This window comes from Microtus oregoni, unplaced genomic scaffold (assembly GCF_018167655.1).
Source record: "Microtus oregoni isolate MIOR12 unplaced genomic scaffold, Mior012 000010F_ref0000083, whole genome shotgun sequence".
Lineage (NCBI taxonomy): Eukaryota > Metazoa > Chordata > Mammalia > Rodentia > Cricetidae > Microtus > Microtus oregoni.
Window position 1 is genome coordinate 22,238,430 of NW_024543069.1, and position 22,824 is coordinate 22,261,253.

The following is a 22,824-nucleotide window of genomic DNA, read 5'->3' on the forward strand; positions in this document are numbered from 1 at the left end:
AACGGTGGGACTCGGTGATCCGCGGGACATCAATAACGCTGGCGGAGCGCGAGCATAAGCGATACCCCCGAGAACCCGATATGTTCAAGATCCCCATGAGTGCTTCCCCATACCCCACGATAAGGATAAATCTGAATTAATCCCTACAATACCAGATGCAGTAAGAGTAACAGAGGAAATCGTTTTAAACTTGAGCAAGCAAGACGCAGTACAGCTGCCTCCTGGGAATTATGCAGCAACCAACCCTGGATTGGAAAACCTGGACTCTAGTAAGGAGAGCCCATACGATTGCCCACATTTCTGAAAAAGATTCAAGGGATTAGAGCATTGGCTCCTTGGGGTTGCTGGCCAGAAAAAGGGTGAGGAAGAGTGGGGGCAGTGAAGACCTGATGTTCAGCACTAAGTGAAGCAGACAACTGTTACAAGAATGGATAGAGACATAGGACTCAAGGTCTCAGGACTCCTGAGGGTGTTTACGCAGCCTGCTGAGGCCACACTCTGGTCAGGTTCAGAAACAAAAGATTCCCAATGGTCTCTGGAACAGAGTCTCAGACACAAGCAGCCTCAGTATTGTGTGACTTTTCCTAAGCTGCGAGAAGGGAGTCTGAGTCATTGGGAAGAGGCCAGGGCCTGGTGGGCTGTCCTAGGCTGGACGAAGTCTGAAGGAGGAGACTTTGGGTCCTGTGGGTGTTGAAATGCTCATGAAAGATCACTGGGGGTAGAGATGCTACAAGACAAATGCCACAGCTGGTGGCACACACATAAAGGCCACATGCTGCCTCGGTCTCCTGAGTCACCAGTGAGTCAGCATCTGCGAGCAGAATGCACACCCTTGGACTGTACTTTGGAAAAGGGCAGTGCGATCAACTTCCAGACGTTCTCTGTGCTCTCTTCTGCCGTCAGTAACAGGAAGAACAATCACCAGCAACAACAATTACACAGAGACTAAACTTTCATATTAATTAAAAGCTTTGTAATGTATATCTTGGCCAATTTTTCAATCTCCAGGAGCTATAAATGGCCCCAGTAAGAGACAGCTTCAAGCCAAAGACAAGGCAGGGCCTGACTTGCAGATCATAATTTGCATTCTGGTTCCTCCATGTACGAACACGCAGTATAGGAAGGTCACATTACCTCTTTAATACACCACGAGAAAGCTACCTCTATCCCAGACAGAGGGACCCATGTTAGCATGTAACACACCATATTCAATGTTCAATAAAGGACAATAGCAACAGCAGTGGGAGTATCAAAACGTTCATACTATGTTATCCCTCTCTGCTCTGATTGCTAGAGTCAAAGTGTTAGACATAAGCCTCATTACCTCTTCTGGAAAGCAATTAACTCTGTGAAGAATGTCCAGGAAGGAAGAAGAGAGTCTTCAAGGATATTCCAAAAAAAAAAAATTTCATGGTATTTTGACACTAACACCGCTGAGACAACAAGAGACAAAGGGAGAACAAATGCGTGGCCTAACATGACCTAACATGACTGTTTCAGCAAAGGAGAGGTTACTGTGGAACAAGACAGGGCTGAGGAGGTGAGGATGACAGCTGGGGACATCCACTATTTATTCCCGTGTCACAGCTGAACTTCCTCTGACCTCTATTTCTCCTCCAAATAGTATCCTTCAGGTCCTCAACAAATTCTTAAGCACCCTTAATGTGTGTGGCCCCTTTAATTCAAGACCTCCACCCATCACACATATCCATCTCACCTGCAGATCTGAAGTCTAGAGTCTTACCTAGGAAGCAGGAAAATGCTTTTATTCTTTAATTCCTTCCTTTTCTCTCTCATTCCTTCATTCCTTTCCTTCCTGTCTTATTCTTTCTGGAATAATTGTCTCAAAGAACCCAGGAGGAAATTGCAAAGGCTTTGCTAAAAATAAGAGGAGGGAGAAGCCTGGGGAGGTGTCTCAGTTGGTGACGAGCTTTATAAGCCTGAGGACTTGAGTTCACCCCCTCCCCCAACCCATATTAAATACACCATCTGTATAAGCCTTATGTCTGCATCTCACCCTGGAGAAGCAGAGGCAGGAGAACCCTTGGGACCTGCACCTACAAGTATACAGCTGATTGTTGCATTCTAGGCTCAGTGAGACTCTGCATGAAAAGATAAGTTGGACAGTCTGTGAAGATTTGTTCTGTCAACACCATCTAGGGAGTCACAACAGAAACTTATCTGGATCTGATTGGCATGTCTTTGGAAATTGTTTTAATTATGCTTATTAAAGAAGGAAGACCTGCCCACTGTGGGTGGTGCCATTCTCTAGGTAGAGGACCCTGAACTGGACAGGAGCGGAGAAAGCAAGTTGGCCTTGGCTAAATGTGGCTAGCGGCTTCAGATTCTTGGTCTCTTAACTGTTCTGCTATGACAGACTCTAACCTGGAGCTGTGAGCTAGACCAAACCCTTCTCCCCTAGCTGTGCTTGCTCGGGTGTTTTATGACAACATCAGGAAACAAAACTAAGACAGAAACCAGGGTGAGAATAGAGGGGACCTAAGGTAACTTCTGCCCTCCACTGCACATACACACACCTGTCTGTGCATGTGTGTGCACACACACACAAACATATACACACAAATACATGTATCCACACATACTCAATGATTAAAAAATAATACCAGCTAGCTCTTGTTGCACTGACTGCTCTTACAAAGGACTCAGGTTTGGTTTCTAGCATCCACAGGGAAGCTTAAAACTGTGGCTCCAATTCCAGTAGATCTGCCTCCCTCTTTTGACTTCCACAGATATCAGGCATGCACACATGTGGTGCACTTACACACATGCAAGCTACACACCCATACACATAAAATGGCAATAAATAAATCTTCCAAAAAACTAACAGTCTTGCAAGATCAAGAATTCATGATTTGGCTTCATGGGTGAGTTTGGGAGGATTAATAGACAAATGACAGAAAGACAAAGATAGATAGATAGATAGATAGATAGATAGATAGATAGATAGATATGGATGGATAGATAGATAGATAGAAAATAGATAGATGACAGATTAACACATGATAATCCTTTAGAACTTCAGTGGTATTTTACGCTGTGTGTGTACATGTCTGTAGGCATGTACTTTTCTTTCCCCCCTTCTGGAGCGGATTGTGTTTTAGTAAGCCCTTGTGAAGAAGGATAATTCTGCAGAGACAAAAATAAAACGAATGACTCAGTGCTGGATTTACCTGTTGTCAAGGCTGATTCACTGTCAGTGTAGCTGGCTAGTCATGGTGACCACACAGCCCATAAGGCCTAGTACTATCGCGCTCTTCACAGAACAGTGGTGGTAGCCTCAAACTAAGCTGCTCTTTTTAGAACCATCCGTCAGCACTGAACAGCTGCTGGCCAATAATTCAGCAGATGTCACAAAGTGACCAAGCGATGCTATAATACCACCTTTTCTGCTCCAGTTGGCGAATTCGTAGACCAAATACCCCGTGGTGGCTTGACTCTCATCCTACTCCCTTTGGAATAGGGACTGGTGAGAATTCTCCCGAAACTCCTTGGGCCAGACTTTCTTTTCAGACTGCCGGGGTAGAGGTACTTGGGCAACAGAGTTGTTATCACTCTGAATAATTCAAACATGCTCTGTAGCTGCTGGCTCCAACCCAAATATGTGCAGTTATAATTCACAGCAATGCATCTAAAAGACAATGTGAGATGTGCTAATGCTCTCGGCATGTGAGAGCGAAGCTGCAGCCCCTCGTGATGTCCACAATGCCTGTCCAAATAGAGAAACACCCCATGAGCACTTAAAAATAATGCTATCGATCAGAATGCTGGAAGACTGTGTAGCGGTAAGGGGCTGCAGGGCTGTGTCCCCCACACCCGGCCGCCCACATGGCTAGCTTATGCCCCGAAATAATTACACGGACACTGTATTCTTTTAAACACTGCCTGGCCCATTCTCTTCTAGGCTAATTCTCACATATTAATTTAGCCCATTTCTAATAATCTGTGTGTAGCACCCCAAGGTGCGCTTACCGGGGAGATTCTAGCCTAGTCCATCCTGGGTTGGAGCTTCATGCCGGGAGTGGGGCATGGTGTCTCTCTCTGAGGCGTCTGCTCCAGGGAGGAGATCTGTCGAGACTGACTTCACTTCCTCTTCCTCCCAGCGTTCTGTTCTGTTTACTCCTCCCACCTATCCTCTAACCAATAAAATGGGCCAGGGCAGTGCCTTTATTAGCCAATGACCTTCCTCCATCATTTCCCCTTTTTCGGTTTAAACAAAAAAAAGGCTTTAACATAGCAAAATTACATATAACAAAACAGTTATCAAGTAAAAGTTACAATAATCTTTGTCATAACTAAGGAAAACTATAACTAACTATTCTTAACTCCATCAAAGACTCCAGAAAGATACAATACTACCTAAGCAAACAAGAAAAAAGCAACTTTTAAAACTCTAGAAATGACAGAGACATCTTGCTGCCTGGACAGTCACCCAAAGTTCCTCTGTACCGTTGGGGCATCCATCTTCAGCCTTCAGGCCCATGCTATCCAGCAGACATTTCCATAAAGCAGGAAAATTCAAAGTCAGTTCAGTCACTATCTGTTGTGTCCTGCAGAATGCCTCGCAGACTCTTTCATGAATCAGAAACCCCGAAAGATCATCTCACCTTAGGCAAGTTCAGTAGTCCTCTCTCTGCGGGTTCTCTGTGTCCAGTTTATGCATCAGTCCAGGCAAGAGCAGTTTCTTGCCCAAATGGCTATCAAACTCCATAAGGTGCCTCTTCGATGCCCATCTTCCTCTTGAAGTAGATTGGTGCTGCCAGGAGCAGAGTGTCTCTTTGTCATGAAAAGTCCTCAGTTATTAAAACATTAAATGTCCTATTCTGTAATCTTTGAAAGACATGAAGAATGTCTATCTAAAATATATCTCTATATATCTAGAAAATCTTACTAACATGACTACAAGTTTTACTATTATCGATGATTATCCATTAACAACCTATATTTCTTAATTATACAGTACATATTTAAATGAACTACACAATCACAATACCTTAATCAAAATCAGAAACACTTATATATAACAAAATTGACCTTAAATCTCTATCAATAAAGCAAAATCTATACTAATGTAAATTATTCATATCTATATCATATCCCCCTTTAAATGTAAAAGAACATTTATAAACCATATTTGGGAACATGGGCGCAGTTATTTCTCTCCAAACTGCTTCCTGCTGAATGGGGGCGTCGTTAATTAGGTCTTTCACGGTATAACCTGTGTGCTAGTTTCATCTCAGTTGGCAGTTGAGCGAAGCAATTTTTTGAAGATGTTCACTGGAACCCTTCAGGAGGGCGTGGTCCATCATACCAAATCGGAATAGAAGAAATAAACAGCGTCTCATCCTCTGTGAAAACAAAATAAGAAACTCCTTTCCAAAGTATCATGTCCTTAGATCCAAATTTCAAAGCCAAGGCATCAAAACATCCATGTTGGATTAGCTCAGCAGCATCTACAAATAAATATCTTTTAGCAGCTGTTGGTCCTTCCTCAGCATTCAAACGATTCAAAGAGAGCATAATAGCATACAGTATCAAAATTCTCTGTATATTTTCCATCTTTGTGCAGCTTTGTTTTAACCTCTATTTTGTTTATTTTTACTTTTAACTCTTTGCTTTTTGAGACAGGTTCTCTGTATCTTTGACCTGAAGTAACTCTGTAGACCAGGCTGTCTTTGAACTCTCAGAGATCCGCCTGTCTCTGCCTCCCAGGCATTCGGGATTAAAGGTGTTTGCTACTACACCTTGAACTCACAGAGATCTGTTAGTCTCTGCCTTCTAGGCACTGGGATTAAAGGCGTGTGCTACCACACACAACAACTCTCTTCCTTTTTTTATGTTTTTTACTTTAAGAACTTTTTTAGTCTGCATATATTTTTAACACACTGTAAACCATTTTGTAAAAATTTTCGTCTTTGAATCTCTCTTTACTGTATATCTCTCTTTATCTGACCACATGAGTCTTTAATTTACCAAGCAATCTCAGTAGGACTAAAGGCGTGGCTTTGCCAGCTAGATCCAGTCCATTCCTTAGCTTTCCAGCCTCATGGCGGATATACAGGCTGTAGCCATGTTACTGCAACAACTGTATGGCATTTCAAGGTCCCTGCCAGCAAGTGAGCTACAACAGACAACACTCATGTCCTCTCTTGGTAGCCGGCCCTCCTGCCTCAAACAGTCAGAGTTTGCCCTGGCAGGACAGCCCAGAAAGCTGGCATTTTTAAATGGCGCAGCTTTTTTCCTGCTACGGCTGAAAACCGAAAAGCATGCGTTCAGCTTTAACCGTTTAAGTGTTTCGTGGCAGGACCTCTTAATGAGCTGTAGGCTTTTGCAGCTAAAGCTGAGTCAGGAAGCCTCTCTTAGATGAGGCGCCTGCTTGCCTCTAGCAAGCAGAGCAGACCCGAGAACACAGCGAGTCTAGTTGCCATCAAACAAATCGTAGCACTTTACTCCAAATGCTCTATTCAAAAGCTCTGTCTCCCGCAGGAGCCAGACAGAGATCGCAATGGCGGCACAGCCCCAGGAAGTTGCGCTTTAAAATGACACAGTGGTTTTTCTGCTACTGTTGCCGAATCAGGAAATCTCTCTACAGCACGCCACCAACAAACAGCAAAAATCTGTGTTAAACTCTCTTTCCCTTATTTTTAAGCCTTCTCAGGTTTTTTAAATGGGTTTAGTTGTCCACACGTCTGGGCGCCAACCTGTAGCGGTAAGGGGCTGCAGGGCTGTGTCCCCCACACCCGGCCGCCCACATGGCTAGCTTATGCCCCGAAATAATTACACGGACACTGTATTCTTTTAAACACTGCCTGGCCCATTCTCTTCTAGGCTAATTCTCACATATTAATTTAGCCCATTTCTAATAATCTGTGTGTAGCACCCCAAGGTGCGCTTACCGGGGAGATTCTAGCCTAGTCCATCCTGGGTTGGAGCTTCATGCCGGGAGTGGGGCATGGTGTCTCTCTCTGAGGCGTCTGCTCCAGGGAGGAGATCTGTCGAGACTGACTTCACTTCCTCTTCCTCCCAGCGTTCTGTTCTGTTTACTCCTCCCACCTATCCTCTAACCAATAAAATGGGCCAGGGCAGTGCCTTTATTAGCCAATGACCTTCCTCCATCAAGACTGGGGTTTTGTTCTCCTTATTCTTTTTATAGGAGTACTTTTTTTTGCCATCACAGTATATTTTCTGCCCCCCCCCTTGGACTGGAACCTAGGTCACCAACATGTCTTTGTTCCAATTGAACACACTATAATCATTTGCCTACACTTTCAAAGCGTGTTTTTATTTACATATGTTAATTTTATCATCTTTAGGTTAAGAACATTTTTGTATTTTTTGGATCATTCATATGCCTATTTATTGGAAGAATAATTCTATTGACAGGGTGTCTAATGACAAACGATAGTATTAGAATGTAAATTTGGCTAAGCTGGCATAAAAGAAGTTTCTTTTCTTCATAGAAGATCAATTCAGAAGCTACCAGTGAGATCTCTTAGCCGTTCCTTCATGGCAGTCTGCACGGGTAGACATAAAGTGGTCACTGTTACTGCTGGTTCTCAAACGTGTGAGTGACCAAAGAGATGGATTTTCTTTAAGGTACACTATTCCAGTTTCTACCTTGACCATCAATGACCTTTGGCCTTAATCCCTTTCATTCTCAGTGTAAATACCTGTAGATTCTGTTTAAGATTATTTTCATATTATGCATGCGTGTGCCTACATGTGTATATGTGCCCCATAATAGTGTAGGCTCACAGAGTCCAGAATAGGGTGTCAGTTCCCCTGGAACTGAAGCTACAGGTGGTTGTGAGCCACCACGTGGTTGCTGAGAACTGAATCCAGGCTCTCTGCAAGAGAAGTCGGTGCTCCTAACAGCTGAGCCACTTCTATCTCCCCGACATGCAGATTCTTTGCTCGCACTTACGTGGGTTCAGAAGATTCTTTTTCCTATCACTTTAGGTCTCTAAGAAAAGACAGGTTTGCAATTTCACAATTATTCCGCCCTGCCTGCTAAAACATGTACTTGAAACCCACACACTTTTAATCTAAAAGATAATCCATTTTTTAACTTCCAAGAATTGTTGAGAGGGAAATATCTAGCGTGAGGCGGTGAATAGTCATAAAAAAAATCAGTGCTTATTATGTTTTTGGGATTCAGAACGCTTTAAAATAATGAAAATACCTAAAAATGTACCTTCTTCACTCAGGCCAAATTATCACCCACTTTGGAAAGAAAATTTTAAAAATGGTTTCCACATCAAGTGCTATCCACATTGGTTCTAACTTTTCTGTAAGGGCAGATATTTAATGCAAAAAAGTCTTGTGAAGTCCCCCAATACTCCACTGCACAGTAGGCTCCTACCACGTGTGTGGTGTGGTGGAGCAAACTGGCCCTTCAGAGAAACGAAGGCTAAGAGCATGTGCCCTTCGACCCACGCTATGCAGAATACCTCCGAAGACCCCTCCTACAGTCAAGAGTATATCAGGTCAGGTCAAGATAAAAGGGATCTGTTTTTTTTTTTTTTTTTCATCTATATGACTTGAAAAACAATCAGATGCAATTGGATATGATGTGTAGATAGCAAACATTCTCCCCAACTCGGTGGGATTCCTCTTCGCTTGCCTGGTTGTTTCCTTTGTTGTGCAGAAGCTTTTCAGTTGCATGAGGTCCTATTTTTCAGTTATTCTGTTCGCTAATTCCCGAGCGAACGAAGTCTAACTCAGAAGTGTCTATACTGTGTAGGGCACTACCGATTCATATTTTCTATTGGAAGCTTCGGGCTCAGTTTTCACACTAAGAGGTATTGGTGGATCTGGAGTTGATCTTTGAAAGTAAGATTTATTGACTTTTATTTTAAGTGTATGAGTGTTTGCTGCATGTATGTGTGTGCACTACCCTGTGGAGGCCAGCAGAGGACACTGGATCTCCTAAAACTAGAGCTTCAGATAGTTGTGAGCTACCACGTGGGTTCTGGGTACTCAAGCCCAGTCCTCTACAGGAGAACCTAGAGCTCCTGACCACCGAGTGACCTCTCCAGTTGGGAACAGTAGATGTTTTTCGTAAGGGTGATACATATGGGTCTCGTTTCATTCTTTTCTGTCCTCGTGTTTTGGGTCATGAATTTGAGAGTAAGCATTTGGGGGGACTTGAGAGGACTTGGAGGGTGGAGATGAAGCAAAGACAGAGACACCCCACTCTATTCAAATCACAACTGCCTTGCAAGTTAAGACCCAGCGCATCCTAAAACTCAGACCTAGTCCCAGCTGGCTACCTTCTAACTAGGGACTTTCGAATAGAGTGACCCCAAAAAGCTGCTCTTCCTTCCGCATTAGCCGGAGGGTTCTTTGCCTTGCTTCTAGGACCGCCTTATGACAGCCCCTTCCATCAGCCCCGCTTCACTCTGTCGGAGCCCACACCAAATCTGGCTCGCTGCTGTCTAACTCATGGATTGCTCCCAACTCAAATATATTTCTTAAAAATTCACTGTGGCCAGATTTGTGCCGTGGGCACAGCTGATTTCAGCAAAGCTTTCGCTAGGCCTGACGCTTCCTGCCACAGCTGACCGCAAGGAAGCCTGTGAGGGTTACTTCAGTTTTCAGTCTTTGTGTTTCTGTCTGGGAGCTTTTGAGCAACCATGTTATTGGTGTTTACTAGGCAAGCTCCGGGAAACACAGTTTAATTGGTAAAGGAATGGGCCTGAGATTCAGATCTCATTTCCACTCCTTCCCCTGGTATTGTGAATCCCCAGGCAGAATTTGAATGCCCAAGAACCTCAGCTGGATAGAATTAAGACTAAAACTGATAAAAATGCCCCCCTGGTGTGCATACAGTTAAAGCATTGTATAGAAATTCAAATCTGTGAGGAAACAAGCAGGATCCAGCTAGAGATCACATCAGAGCACTCCAGAGAGTTCAGCTGCCCCAAAGATAACCATAAGCCTGAGTTATTTGGCTATAGATAAAAGAAAACCTAATGGGTCCTACTCTGCTTCAGAACGAGTTCAGGGCCCCTATCAAGTATGTTTGAGGGTCCCGTGGTGGCCTGCCTTCTGGGTACCAGAGAAGGCACTATGAGAACACTGCCTAGTTTCAGGGGTGAGGCATGGTGGTGCACGCCTCTCATCCAGCACTTTGGAGGCAGAGGCAGGTGGATCCCTATGAGTTTGATCTGCATAGTGGGGCCTTATCTCAAAAGGTAAAAGAGGCTTTGTGAAAGTGTTGGGCTACAATCCTCAGACATCTGAAGGAATGACAAGAGAAACAAGCATCTGTATCCATCAATCTAAATAGCACATCGTGGGTCCTTACTACGTTCATGGTGCTCTATAGGTGAGGTGGGATATGGAGATTAAAGATGCCTCTGCCTCACGTGCAGGTGCTTATAATTAAGTGAAATAAAATGTAAACTATGATTGTCAGTTCCTACCAATTCTGTTAGCCACTGACTATGTGATGATGTGTTTTTTTTTCCCCTCTGTCTATTCACCTGGGCCCCAGAGTATCCAGAGTAACCATCATTTCTGGGTATGTCTGTGAAGATATTGCCGGATGAGACTGCCATTTACTTAGGTAGACTCAGTCAGTGTAGCCGTCTTCCTCACCATCTGAACTGACAAGAGTCTAAATAAAATAAGAGGAACTGGGAGGAACATCCGTGCATGCCCTTCCCTCTCAAGCTCGGACAATCTCCTTTTCTTCTGCTGCTATCCATGGGCTGGGTTTCACACAACTGTGAGGTTCTAATGTGTTCACATGTGGACTGGACATGCCAGACTATTCTTCCCAAGTCTCGGGTTTAGAGTCAGATGGTCACGGGACTTTCCACTATGATCACTTGAGCCAATTCCTTATTCATTCTCTCTCTCTCTCTCTCTCTCTCTCTCTCTCTCTCTCTCTCTCTCACGTACACACAGAGAGAGGACCTTGGGCCCTTACTTAACTTATCTGATTTGATTTAGAAGACATCGCTGTAGTGTGTTATCTGAAACGTTAGTGTGATCAATATAAACTGTGCTCATTGTTTTTAGAAAGGCCTATGGTGTGAGGCAGAACCACCACAATGTCAAAATTTTAAAAAATGGAACAAAGAACTGAGAAAATAAAAACTCAGGGATTGAGACAAACAAAAGAGACAAGGTAAAGCTTTATAAAACATGTGACTTTTGTCAAAGGACAAGAGGGATTTGGGTGGGGTGAGATGGAAGAAAAAGGCCTCAGGTCTGTGTGACAGCTTGGACTAAGGTGGATGTTGAAGAGAAGTGGTACTAAGGAGAGCAGCAAATATCCCTTGGGCTGGAAAACAGGGGGTTCTACAGTGATGGCAGCAACTGGATGGGCTGAGTGGGGGAAGGTAGGACCACCTTCACTAGCTTGCTAAGGAATCTGGGTGTGGAGTGATCTTTAAACAAAGCAAAGCAAAACAAAACTCAGGAGAGTCAGTCTGTCCAAATAAGGTCATGGAACCATTGGACCTAAGAAAGCAAGTTCATGCACCTTTACAACAGCTCAGGCAGGAGACACTGCTGATCAGACAAGGACTTGGCATTAGAGAGTGGGCCTCAGAGGTACGGATAGACGACTCACATCCTGGGTTCTGGTGCTCCGGCCTCTGTTACAGAGAGTCCAGAGGCCAGGGACTCACCCTGGAAACCAGGAGGGCGATGCAATCTGATGAGCTGACCACCAGGGGATAAGTTCATGCGTGGGCCGGGCTGAAGTTTCTGTGGCTGTGGAATGATCACGGATGTGTCCAACCAGAAAGCTGGTTATATGGCTGTGTCGCTCATATGCAGGGTCAAGGCTAGACATGTAGACGGGGAGGCGGTCAGTGAATTTAGAAGTTAAAGAATCGTTGTCAAACGTAGACAGCCTTGGGTTTGAACTCTGCCTTCTATATTAGCTAGCTGTGTGGCCTCAGACAAATTATTTATCATCTCTAAGCCTTAATTTCCTTAATTGTAAAATGGGGAAAATTACAGATACTTCAAAAGGTTCTGCTTATTGCTTACCATCTGGCGGCCATTTGTCACCATCAGTGTGGGCCATCACCATCATTGCTGAAGCCATTAAAGTAGATGAACTTGGCCAGGAACGGAGTAATTAAGTAAAAAAAAAAAAGGGATGCAGAATGAGTCTCAGGGAACAGCCACTAAGGATATATGGCAAAGTACAAAACTGGAAGGAGCTCAGGAGCAATAAGAAATGCAGAAGATCAGGCTGCAGAACACCACAGAGTTCCGGGGAACGAAATTACAAGGGGGGGGGGGTCATCAGAAATGGAACATGCCAGAGAGAGAGAGGTCAAGGAGAAAGGAGGGGAAAAAGAACCTTCAGCACAGTGGTCAGAAAACTGACATTATTTATTGGAATATTAAGCATGTGGCTGGTGAGGGCACCAGTCACAAATATGAAAAGATTCAAAGTGAAAGCTTCAGGGATGGAGAGATGGCTCCGCGATTCAGAGCCATTGCTGTTCTTGGGACCCGAGTTCAGTATCCAGCACATTTTTTTCAGGAGCTCGCAGATGCCTGTAGGTCTAGCTCCAAAGGATCTTGCACCCTCTTCTGACTCCAGTGGAGACCTGCACATGTGTGCTGACTCTCAGACACATAAAATAAGTTTCACCCAGACCCCAAGGAAGTAAAAACTAGATCCCAAAGTGAACTCTGAGCTGAATCATCTTCCAGAAATTTCAAAGTACCTACAGACACATACAATGTTTGGGCCTATCAGCCACTTCAAGGCTGTCAAAGGCATAAGCCCTTAGAGAGAGCAGAATCTTCAAGAAAGACTTTTCTTTTTAATATAGTCTTTTGTTTGGTATGTGACGGATGAAGACTTGCACGTGCTAGAATGCTAATGCTACCCAGCCCTATGTGTCTATCTCAGACAGCTGTGATGGGAACCCCATCATTCTAAAACAGAGGCAATGATCTCCTGCTCTGTCATAAGGGTTCATAGGAGACAGAAAGCGCTAGGTGGGGCTTCTGCATGAACAGCAGGGAATGGTAGACGTGGGTGGGTTTTTACATAGTTGGCCTGTTGGATGGGACATGAGATGAATGAATGATTTGATGGATCTGAGTCTGCGTCAAGCTCATTAGATCCCTTCCGAGAGGATCATCTGAGGCCCAAGGGAAGTGAGCACTTTAGAAAATAAAGCCAAAGGTGGAAGACACCGAATGTCAAAGGCACATTAGGGAAGCAGGCTGGACTGTCTCTGCTGAAGTCCCCGAAGCACCCCAAAAGGCAAAAGAGAAAGTGGCTTTTAATAAGCAGTGATGGTACGTGCTGCCCAGTGCCTGCATCTCTGGTGTGGAAATTGTTCTCATGGCAACAAGTGGACCAGCCTGTGCCTGTCTTAGCCTCTGTCTCCAATGCACAGGACCCCCCTATTCAGTTGCATGGCATAGCAGTCAATCAAATCTGTAAACCACTGAGCTCCAGGAAGATTTCCATCTCTACTCACAGTAGGGGTGTTTGTGGTCAAGAAAGTCTTCAGCACTTACTTGCTGTTTCCTTTTAGCTTTTTTTTTTTATAGAAACAGTTTTCTCTTAATTTTAATCCCACTTCTTTCCTGGCCCCACCTCCTTCCAGATCCTCTCTCACTCCTCCACCCACCCAACTTCATGTTTTCTTTCTCCGTCTCTCTCTTTCGGTGTCTCAATGTAAAACAAATAGGTAACTATATAAAGCAAGACAAGAAAAGCAATCCAAAAATCCTAAAATCAAAACAAAATAAAAAGAAAATAAAAATTTAATTGACAAAAGGCAAAGAGCCCACCAGCTTTCGTGCCCTTTACTCAGAACTCAGACCAACGGCCCCACCCTCCACTTTAAATATCAGGCTGAGATCTTCAAACCGAAACAAACGCAATGGAAAATGAAGAATAAGCATGCCAGATTTGACACGCCCCTCTCAGAAGACAATTTTTGTCGGCCTATTCATTCCTAGAAATAACTTCTGAAACAGTCAAATCGTACATCTGGGAGAAATCTGCCCACAAGACTTGCTGCGAACCAGCCTCATAACCCAATTAAAGCGACGGAGAGCTATTGGTCTGCTGTGAACCATTAATCATTTTAACATTATAGCTCTCCCAAAGGTAAAAAACCCACGAGGAGCAGCAGAAATATTTAATACTCTGGGTCATAGTTCAATGCCGAAAAGCCTCTGGTCCCTTTAAATGTGTGAGACGTTCAAGGTTAATACGAGACATCATATATGATGGCTCGCTACCTACAGTTGTTCCTGGAACACTTCCTGCTGCACAGTGCATCTATGAGTGGAGGAGTTTATTGAATGAATGAATGAATGAAAGACATAGTGAATTTTGAAAGCAGTAGTTTCAAACCACTTGACAGGGAGGCCTGGTCTTTATCTAAACTTTATTTTTTTTTTCTCAGTGTTTTCACTAACTGTGGCTTCCGGTCATCACCAGATGCAGGGTGGAGCAGTTACAGGATTATGTACCAACTAGGCATGGGTTCCCCACACTATGGGAGTCTTCCCATGTGAAACTGAAGGAATGTCCCTTCTGGAAAGATGTTCATACCCAGGAAGAACACTGTATCCCAGATGGTTATGCTTGGGAAAGTCAGACTCAGGTCCTGCTGGTAGGACACTACGCATGTGTGCGTGCACGCATCACACTTCAGAGTTCTTAGAGAGGTCTCAGCTTTCATAATCTGACAAGTTTCACGTCTGTGCCTCACAGCATTCTGGAGGTTGAGGTAGAAGGATCTCAAGTTGAAGGCCAACAGGAGATTTATAGTGAGACATGGCTAGTCTGACAGAAATAGTGAGACCTATCTCAAGAAAAATATAATAGAACTGCAGAGATGGCTCAGCAGTTAAGAGCACTGATTGCTCTTGCAGAGGACCTGAGTTCAATTCCCAGCACCCCCATGACTGTTCACAAGCATCTGTAACTGCAGTTCCAGGGGATCTGATGCCCTCTTCTGGTCCCCACAGGTACTACATGCATGTGGCACATACATAAATAGACAAACAAAATGCCTACACACACTTAAAAAAAAAGTAGAACACTATACACCTACCAAAGCTTAACTATCTATTCTCTTCTTCAGTTTTGTGCTGTTTATGCCTATACAGATTTGTAGGTACATGGGTACACACAAATATAAATATAGCTTTGTTTCATCTCTCTTACTTTAACAAGAAGACTTGAAATATAGACCCCTCAGTCCACACAGGGAATGGACCAAATCACATGTCTGACATTAAGCCTGCAGGTAAGGAAAAGCAATTCTCACAGGCGGCCGATGAAACTGACCTGTTACTGGCCAACACAAGCAGTCTGCCTGGGAGCCGGCTTTTCCTGGCTTTCTTTTTTTTTCCATTCAAATCATAACAGCACAGACTCTTGTATATAGCCATTCAATTTTACTTTCTTAGATAGGATAGACTCCTTGGTGTGGTCAGATGGACATTTCTAGCTCTGCTAAGGCACACAGACCCCAAAGCAGAACCCTGTGACGACCAGTGGACAAGCCCCTACCTGCAGGGAGCCAATGAGCTTTCAGTAGAGATCATTGGCTATCAGCTCTGCATCAGTATCTCTTGAACTGGGAGTTCAGTCAAGGAGACACACAGGCTCCTGTGCCTGTGAAAGCACTCATACACAGCTTAGACGAAAGGTTTCAAGGGGACCCTCAACACTGTGGTGTGAAAACCCCTGAGGGCATTTCTTTAGCCCATCGGATGAAGGGCAGACCATGGACAGCTCTGCCATTAGCAACTCTGCAACCAGACTATTGATAACATTGCCCAAAGCCAAGGACAGTGGATCAAGAGAAACTCAGGGGCCTGGCAAGATGGCTCAGTGGCTAAGAGCACTTGCTGCTAATGCAGAGGACCTGGGTTCAATTCCCAGCCCCCACATGGTGGCTCACAACCATCTGTAACCACAGGTCTAGAGGATCCGATGCCCTCTTCTGACCTTTGTGGGCACTGCATGAACAGGGTCCACACATAATCACTCAGTGCCCTTCCAGTAATTATAAAAATTAGAGGAAATAAATTTGGTTCAACTAAAATCTGGATGGCTTTTACCAGTTTCCACTGTGTGCAGAGATAGTTGTTCCCCCAGAGATCCCTGTTTAAGTCCCAACTTCTGATACTTGTGAACATGAAGTCGTTTGGAGAAAAGGTCTTTGAAGATGTTCAAGAGATGAGGAGAGATCTTTATCTAACAACTGGTGACCTTCTTGGAAGAGGGAAATGGGATAAACATACTGAGTCATAGGGATGGAGGAGGCAGCTTGGAGGGATGTTCCCGGCAAGGCAAGAATGCAAGATTGCCTCTGCCAACAGCAGCCATTTTGGAAGAGGGAGGGGCCGACTCTGCCTGTACTCCAGACAGTTCTCTACCCACCACTTCATTTTGAACGTTCTGCCTCAATCGCTGCAACACAGTAAGTCTCTGGGCTTTCCCCTCACCCTGGTATTTGAAATGTTTATTTATAGTTGATACATAATATTGAACATATTTCTGGGATATAATGTGATGTTTCAATACACAATGCAGAGTGATCAAGTCAGGGTAATTAGCTTATCCACCATTTCAAACATTTTTCACTTTTATCTTAAAAAAAAACCACAAAACAAGAAAATGTGAAGTTGGGAGATATGAGTGGGAAAATCCAGGAATTTGTAAATATTGGTTAAAATACATTGAGTACTTATATGAAATTTGTAAAGATTTAGTAAAGGCATTTTCCATCTTTTTGTGATAATATTCAAGATCTTTTCTAGTAGTTCCTGTTGCCCTAGCTGTCTAGTTTGTGGTCATTTATACAGCAGCCTTAAGAAACTAATGAACTACAAGAGGCAAAAAAAGTACATAAGCTTCAAAAAATGATTTCCTAGCCCGAGTTTCAAGATCTCAGGAAAGTACGAGAGATTTAGGCTTTCAAGTAAGCTGTTGGCTGGACAGTGGTGACCCACCCATGACAAGACTATATAATGATTATAAGTTGTAGAAGAAGCCATGAAGGGTGGGGACATAGGCTTGGAGGATGAGGGACTGGACAAAAAGGTGACATCTAGGCCAGGTTCATCAGCAAGGAGTTGATGTGGGCAAGGCAGGCAGTATTCAAGCAAACCCTGCCACTTCCGAATGGCAGTAAGGGCCACGCTCACTAGTTTGCCACTGGTGTCTAAGCAACCCTGTGTAGAGCCTCCTGTCTCCAACTTGGCATATTCCTTCACTCTGGCCCCTCATTCCACATCAGACAGCAGGTGCCCCAAAGGACGGCTCTGCCAGCCTCTGCTGGCCTCTACATATAGCACTCTGGCCGCCATGGGAAGGTGCCGAAACTCTCCTGATGGACATATAGCACTCTGGCCGCCATGGGAAGGTGCCGAAACTCTCCTGATGGATGACACCCTGCTAAAATGGCTACATCCTGAATCAGAACAAGGAAGGCACCCCATGTAGCACGTGGAGATGGGAAGGAGTAGTTATGGTCGTTCATTTCCGATGCTGATCCCGCTCCCATGTGGCCCTGGAAAATATATATCTGCTCCAGAAATATCCATTGGAAAGCCCCGGGGTAATGTCTTTGGGAGATTGCTAGTGATTCTTGGGAGTGGGGGTATGCATCCTTCCTAATTCTAGGAATACTAGTGGCTGGGTTCATTTCTAAAGATAAGATAAAAAGCATTGCCTTGTTACACAAGGCCACTTCCTGACACCATTAAATCAAGTGTGCCTCTGCACTAGGAAAAATATTAATTCTGCAGATGTCACCTTTAAGGAAGTTTACTATGGAACTTCATATATACAGCATCAATGTTCGAATACAGCTTAGTAAGAAGAGATGAGCTGGGTTAAATCACACTCAGAGCATTTATAAAAAAGACTCACATTTTAATACATTAGCCCAGAACACACTGTTCAAGCATCAGGAAAATTGCAGTTGTCAACGTGAGAATTTAGACTGGGTAAGTTCATCCAAGGAAGTAAAACCTCAATTTAGATTTTTTTTTTCTTTAGTCGACTCTCCTTCCCTTCTCCTGTGCCCACGTGTTTCTTCTAGAATGGGGGAGGACAAGTTTCACAGTAAATGTATTTCACACAGAGAATTGGGTAGGGCATATTTATTGGGAGAAAGGAAGTGAAGAGAGCAACAAAACGGTTTGGCGAGCTCTCTCAAAGGGCTAAGTGTCAAAAGATGACTAGTGTGTGTGTTGTGTATGTGTGTACGTGTGTGTGTACGTGTACATGTGTGTATGTGTACATACACTTGTGTCTTCTTTTAAAATACTTTCACTTTTATTTTATTTTATCTTATGTACATGTGTGCTTTGCCTACATGTATGTCTATACACCATGCATGTCCCTGGTGCCCCCTGGAGGACAGAGAAAGGTATTGGGTTTCTCAGAACTAAAGTTACAGACAGTCGTCAGCCACCCTGTGGCTGCCTGGAGTCCAACCCAGGTTCATTGCTAAAGCATCCAGTGCCTTTAACAGATGAGCCGTCTCTCCAGCCCCCACTTGTCTTTCTAGCAAGTCTGGGGGGGGGGGGAGCAAGGAAGCGCCCTCTCACTGAGCTACACCTCCATATACATTTTGATAATGAGGGAAATTGGTAAGATATTCCCCCCCACCCCCGGCAGTTTTCTGATATACTTCGCAGAAAGTCTGCCTGCCAGTGGTGGTGGGTGGTTGAAGCTTCGGGCTGGCAGCCTATCTCACCACATCAGTAGCAATGGACCAGCCAGCTGTGTGGCTTCGCCAGATGGGCCAGATGGGAGTGGCGGCCTGAAGTCAGCCTAGGACTAGATAAAGGGTAGGGAGGACTTGCACGCCAGTGGCCAGCTCTGCTGATTTGGAAGTGAGCTGTACTCCGGGCCAGGCAGACAGGCTGTTCTCACTCTCAAAGCAGCAAGTGGGCTTTCCCTGCAGAACACATCTGGTGTCCCAGAACGTCCTATCAAAGGCAGCGATTTTCTTATTTTGTTTTCACATAGGCAGCGATTTTCTTTAAATTGAAAGTCAAGGCCATTTATTTTTCTCAAAACCCGTGCTGTCAGCTCGGTGCCCTGGCTGGAAACGTTTGCTTGTTCCACAAAATGGCAAAGCTGCTTTGTCCTTAAACAAGGTGGGGCACTCTCCTCCCTGAGCACGTCTTCTGAATGAGACTTTTCCATAAATCCTTGCCCCGGGAGGACATGTGTATCCATTAGGAAGATGGTATATATTTAGAGAAAACTTACTTGGAGGGAAAGAGATGCCAAAGTAATCCTCCAGTGAGAGCCTTGCAGGGAAATAAATATTGTTGTTGGCACATTCATGCCAGCTCTGCTTGAAGTTTTCATGCTGGTGGCCAGTTCTCCTTGCCTGCATTCCCTAAGTCATGGATTCGTGAATGTTATGTGCTTATCATTGATGTTATCTCTGGACATGTCTATGCTGCTTAACGATAAGGGTATGTGCTGTGACCTGCATGTTTGGGTGGCCTATGGGGGAAACATCGTATAAACAAGTTAATAAAGAAGAAGGCTGTGCATGCCTGAGCACTGTATAGTCACGAGACTCCACTGTGGGTGGCATCTGTCATTGAGAAAATGTCTACATGTGGCCCATCACGACAGCAGACATACGTGGTCCGAGATGAGCATGAAAGGAAGTTTTAGGGTGCAGCATGAAAAGACGTTTTCGGGTGCAGCCAGGCCGGGCCAGCACTTCAAGACCGTCCACCCATTCTGCCAATGTAGCCACAAATTCACTTATGACTTCCAAAAATTTCTCAAACTAGATAGAATTCGAAGTGTCAGTAACGATGTCATAGTTCCCTGGTTAAATCAGAAGTGAAATTACCCCGGCAGGTGTCCTTGGCAATTGTTTTACCAGTGACACTGTAAGATTCTGAGGTGACTCCCCGGGCCCCACGAAAGGAAATCATTCTGAAAATAGTAGCCTTTTCCATCCATTTTTCTATTTATCAGTAACCCTCCCCCTTATTAATCACCAAGGGTCACATTTAGTTCATTAAGGGAAGGAAGCGACCATGTTGACACTTCACAGATGTTAATGACATATAAATTCCAATGTACTTCAGGGACCCAGTGCCAAACCATTTTCTCAGGAATCAGAGGAAGCCACATGAAAGCTGAGTCTGGGAGCACACTTGGTAATTTTATGATTGCAAATCCATCCGCCATAAATTTTTTTTTAGGCAAATAAATAATTAAAAGTATCGAAATCCACACCGCGATTCTCGGAAAGGCATCAGCCTGGTTATTAAACGGCTATAAATTAGCCATTAGGAATGTATTCTTCCAAATGGATTAACCTTTTCAATTATCATTTCATCTGTTTTCTATATTTTAAAAAAAAATCAAAGAAATGCAAGATATAGGAAAGACAAGGCAAGGAGAGGATCTGAAACTGATTTGGTGGCTTTGGAGTTGACATAATCTTGGCCCGGTGCAGTTCATTTTGGAAAGCTGCCTCAAATTTCCCCGGGTTTTGAACTTTTTTTTTTTCCTTACCACTTTCATCTAGCAAGAAATCATCCTGGTAACGGAACTTCTCTGGTCCACATGCAATAAAAATGTCATCGTCACCAAAAAAGTCCTGAAGGCACATCACCTACAAGAGAAAAGCATGGTACTCAGCCAGGGGTCCACACAACAGCAGCCGTCTCCCCCCTCCCCAGACCACCACATAAAGCCATTTTCCTCTAATGGAATCAACAAGGGGATTTCAAAGGCTCGGCTCGGGCATCTGTTATCAGTAAGGAGCGCGTTAGTGTGTTAGTCTCAGGTCTGCAGGAAGGCAGAGAAGGCGACGAGCCCCAGTGACTGTCACGTTTATGACGGCACACACCAACAGGCTACGAGGCAAGAGCTCTTTGTTTCCATAACACCAGGGATCCAGCTACTCAGAGCAGGGACACCCCTGCCCCCCGGGTTCTGAATGGGAGTTCCAACACCAGCGAGGGCCAATGCACACCGCGTGGCTTTCACAGCAGATAGGGTTTTGTGCGTAACTGATGGCGTTATAGTCTCACAATAATCTAAGAAAAAACGGTATGTTAGAATAACCTGTAGACCCAGTCCATCTCTAGTTGAGATAAAACTGAACGCCTTATAAGAGGAAGAATTGGAAAAAAGGAGGTTTTGGTGAAGTTCAGATACAGACGTTAAAGAAACGCTACGTCTTTCTCTCGGCACTCTACCCCCAATTAATCTTCAATAGTGGGGATCAAGCCCAGAATTTGTACACATTAGACTGACACTCAGCCACTGAGTTGTGTCTCTCGCCCTTGTTTGTTTGACACCACTGCAAGTCTAGAGTTAGCCTTGAACTGTCCATCCTCCTGCCTCAGCCTCCCTAGTGCTGGGATTATAACCTGGAGCCATCATGACCTCTCCCTCCCACCTTCTTGTTTTCGGGTGAAAGAAAACTTTAGACATGGTTGCATGTTTCTATCATCTAAAGACAGAGGAGGCTGAGGAGAAGGGACCACCAGGTGGACTTCAAGACCAGTCTGAATACCACAGTGACATTCTGTCTGAAAAACAAAAGGACCTCATGCAGTCTATTCCCAAAGGAGAACTTTAAGGTAAATGTCACTCGCAGTGAATTGCGGTTGGGATGACTCATTCACAAGCTTGAAGATGCTTCTACAGTGATTTGTTCATAGCATGGGTTATGCTGATGCTGGAAGGCTGCTCAATCCTATGCGTTCCCAATTTCCTCTCACCACGTGGGTCAATCACAAGGTGACTCTGCCCCACTTCTCTGCAGCAGGAAAACACTGCCCAAAAGCAAGGTGGAGGGAGAAAGGCTTTATTTGGCTTGCAGGTTATAGTTTATCATCAAGGGAAGGCAAGAGCCTGGAGGCAGGAACTGAAAGAGACTGTGGAGGAACACGGTGTACATGATTGCTCCCGGGCTCGTGTTAGCTACCTTTCTTATAGCCCAAGCCCACCTAAGGGAAGGCACTACCCATGGTGGGCTGGGTCCTAGTGTGTCAAATATCAGTCCAGAAAATGCCACACTGTCATGCCCACACCCCAAGCTGATAGAGGCAGTTCTTCAACTGGGGATCCCTCTTACTAGGTGTATCCAGTTGACAAGAAAACTCACCAGGGAAGAGCTGTGCAAAACAGCCTTTTGAGTGGTATTTTCCTCTGGGTACTTAGGTGTCAAAGAAAACACATGTGGCAGGCGAGATGCTAAAGCCCTGTGGTTACGGTCAGCATCTCTCTCACCCGCCGGCCAGCCACGGGTGCCTTTGGGGCTTTGTGTCTTGGTCAGCCTTTGGCAGTGCTGCTCTGTCACATCTCACAAGCGTGGGCGAGGGCATTCTCTGCAGCCCCGGGGGCAATGGCCCGTGGGCTACCGAGGGTCTCTCAAGATGTCTCCTTTCCAAATGGCCTGGCTGCAGGTTTTTTAGAGGAGATTTCTCCAATGGTTTGATGGTCAACATTAAGTATGAATCAGATGTATCCATTGCCATAAGGGCTTTGTCTGCCATCTAAAGTTTGAGGGCATGGGTCATTTAAGAGGAGGGCGAACCCAAGGATTTCATCACAAGCATGGTATGAGAGTGACCGGATGTCTACTTTCTTTCTAAAGAAACCTATGGATGGCAGAATGTGTCCTCACTCATCTCGGCATCCCAGCTTTCTCTTTGGGTATTGATGTCATCTAGTCACGCATGCACGAGGCATAGCTCTTTAAGATGCATAAGTTTCAAATGAATGGTTGGTGGATGTAAGCTAGTTCATGGCACAAACATACAAAAATGAATTAGGCATGGGCT

General features: G+C 44.6%; 1 protein-coding gene across 6 annotated transcripts in view; it reads right to left on the bottom strand.

Annotated features, from left to right (window-relative positions):
• Nucleotides 1-22,824, bottom strand: part of Dclk1 (doublecortin like kinase 1) — a 293,883-nt gene that overhangs the window by 142,426 nt on the left and 128,633 nt on the right. For all 6 annotated transcript variants that reach the window (XM_041659043.1, XM_041659045.1, XM_041659042.1 and 3 more), the window contains exon 4: nucleotides 20,543-20,642. In XM_041659043.1, the coding sequence (XP_041514977.1) occupies nucleotides 20,543-20,642 (100 nt within the window). The remainder of the gene's footprint in view (nucleotides 1-20,542; nucleotides 20,643-22,824) is intronic.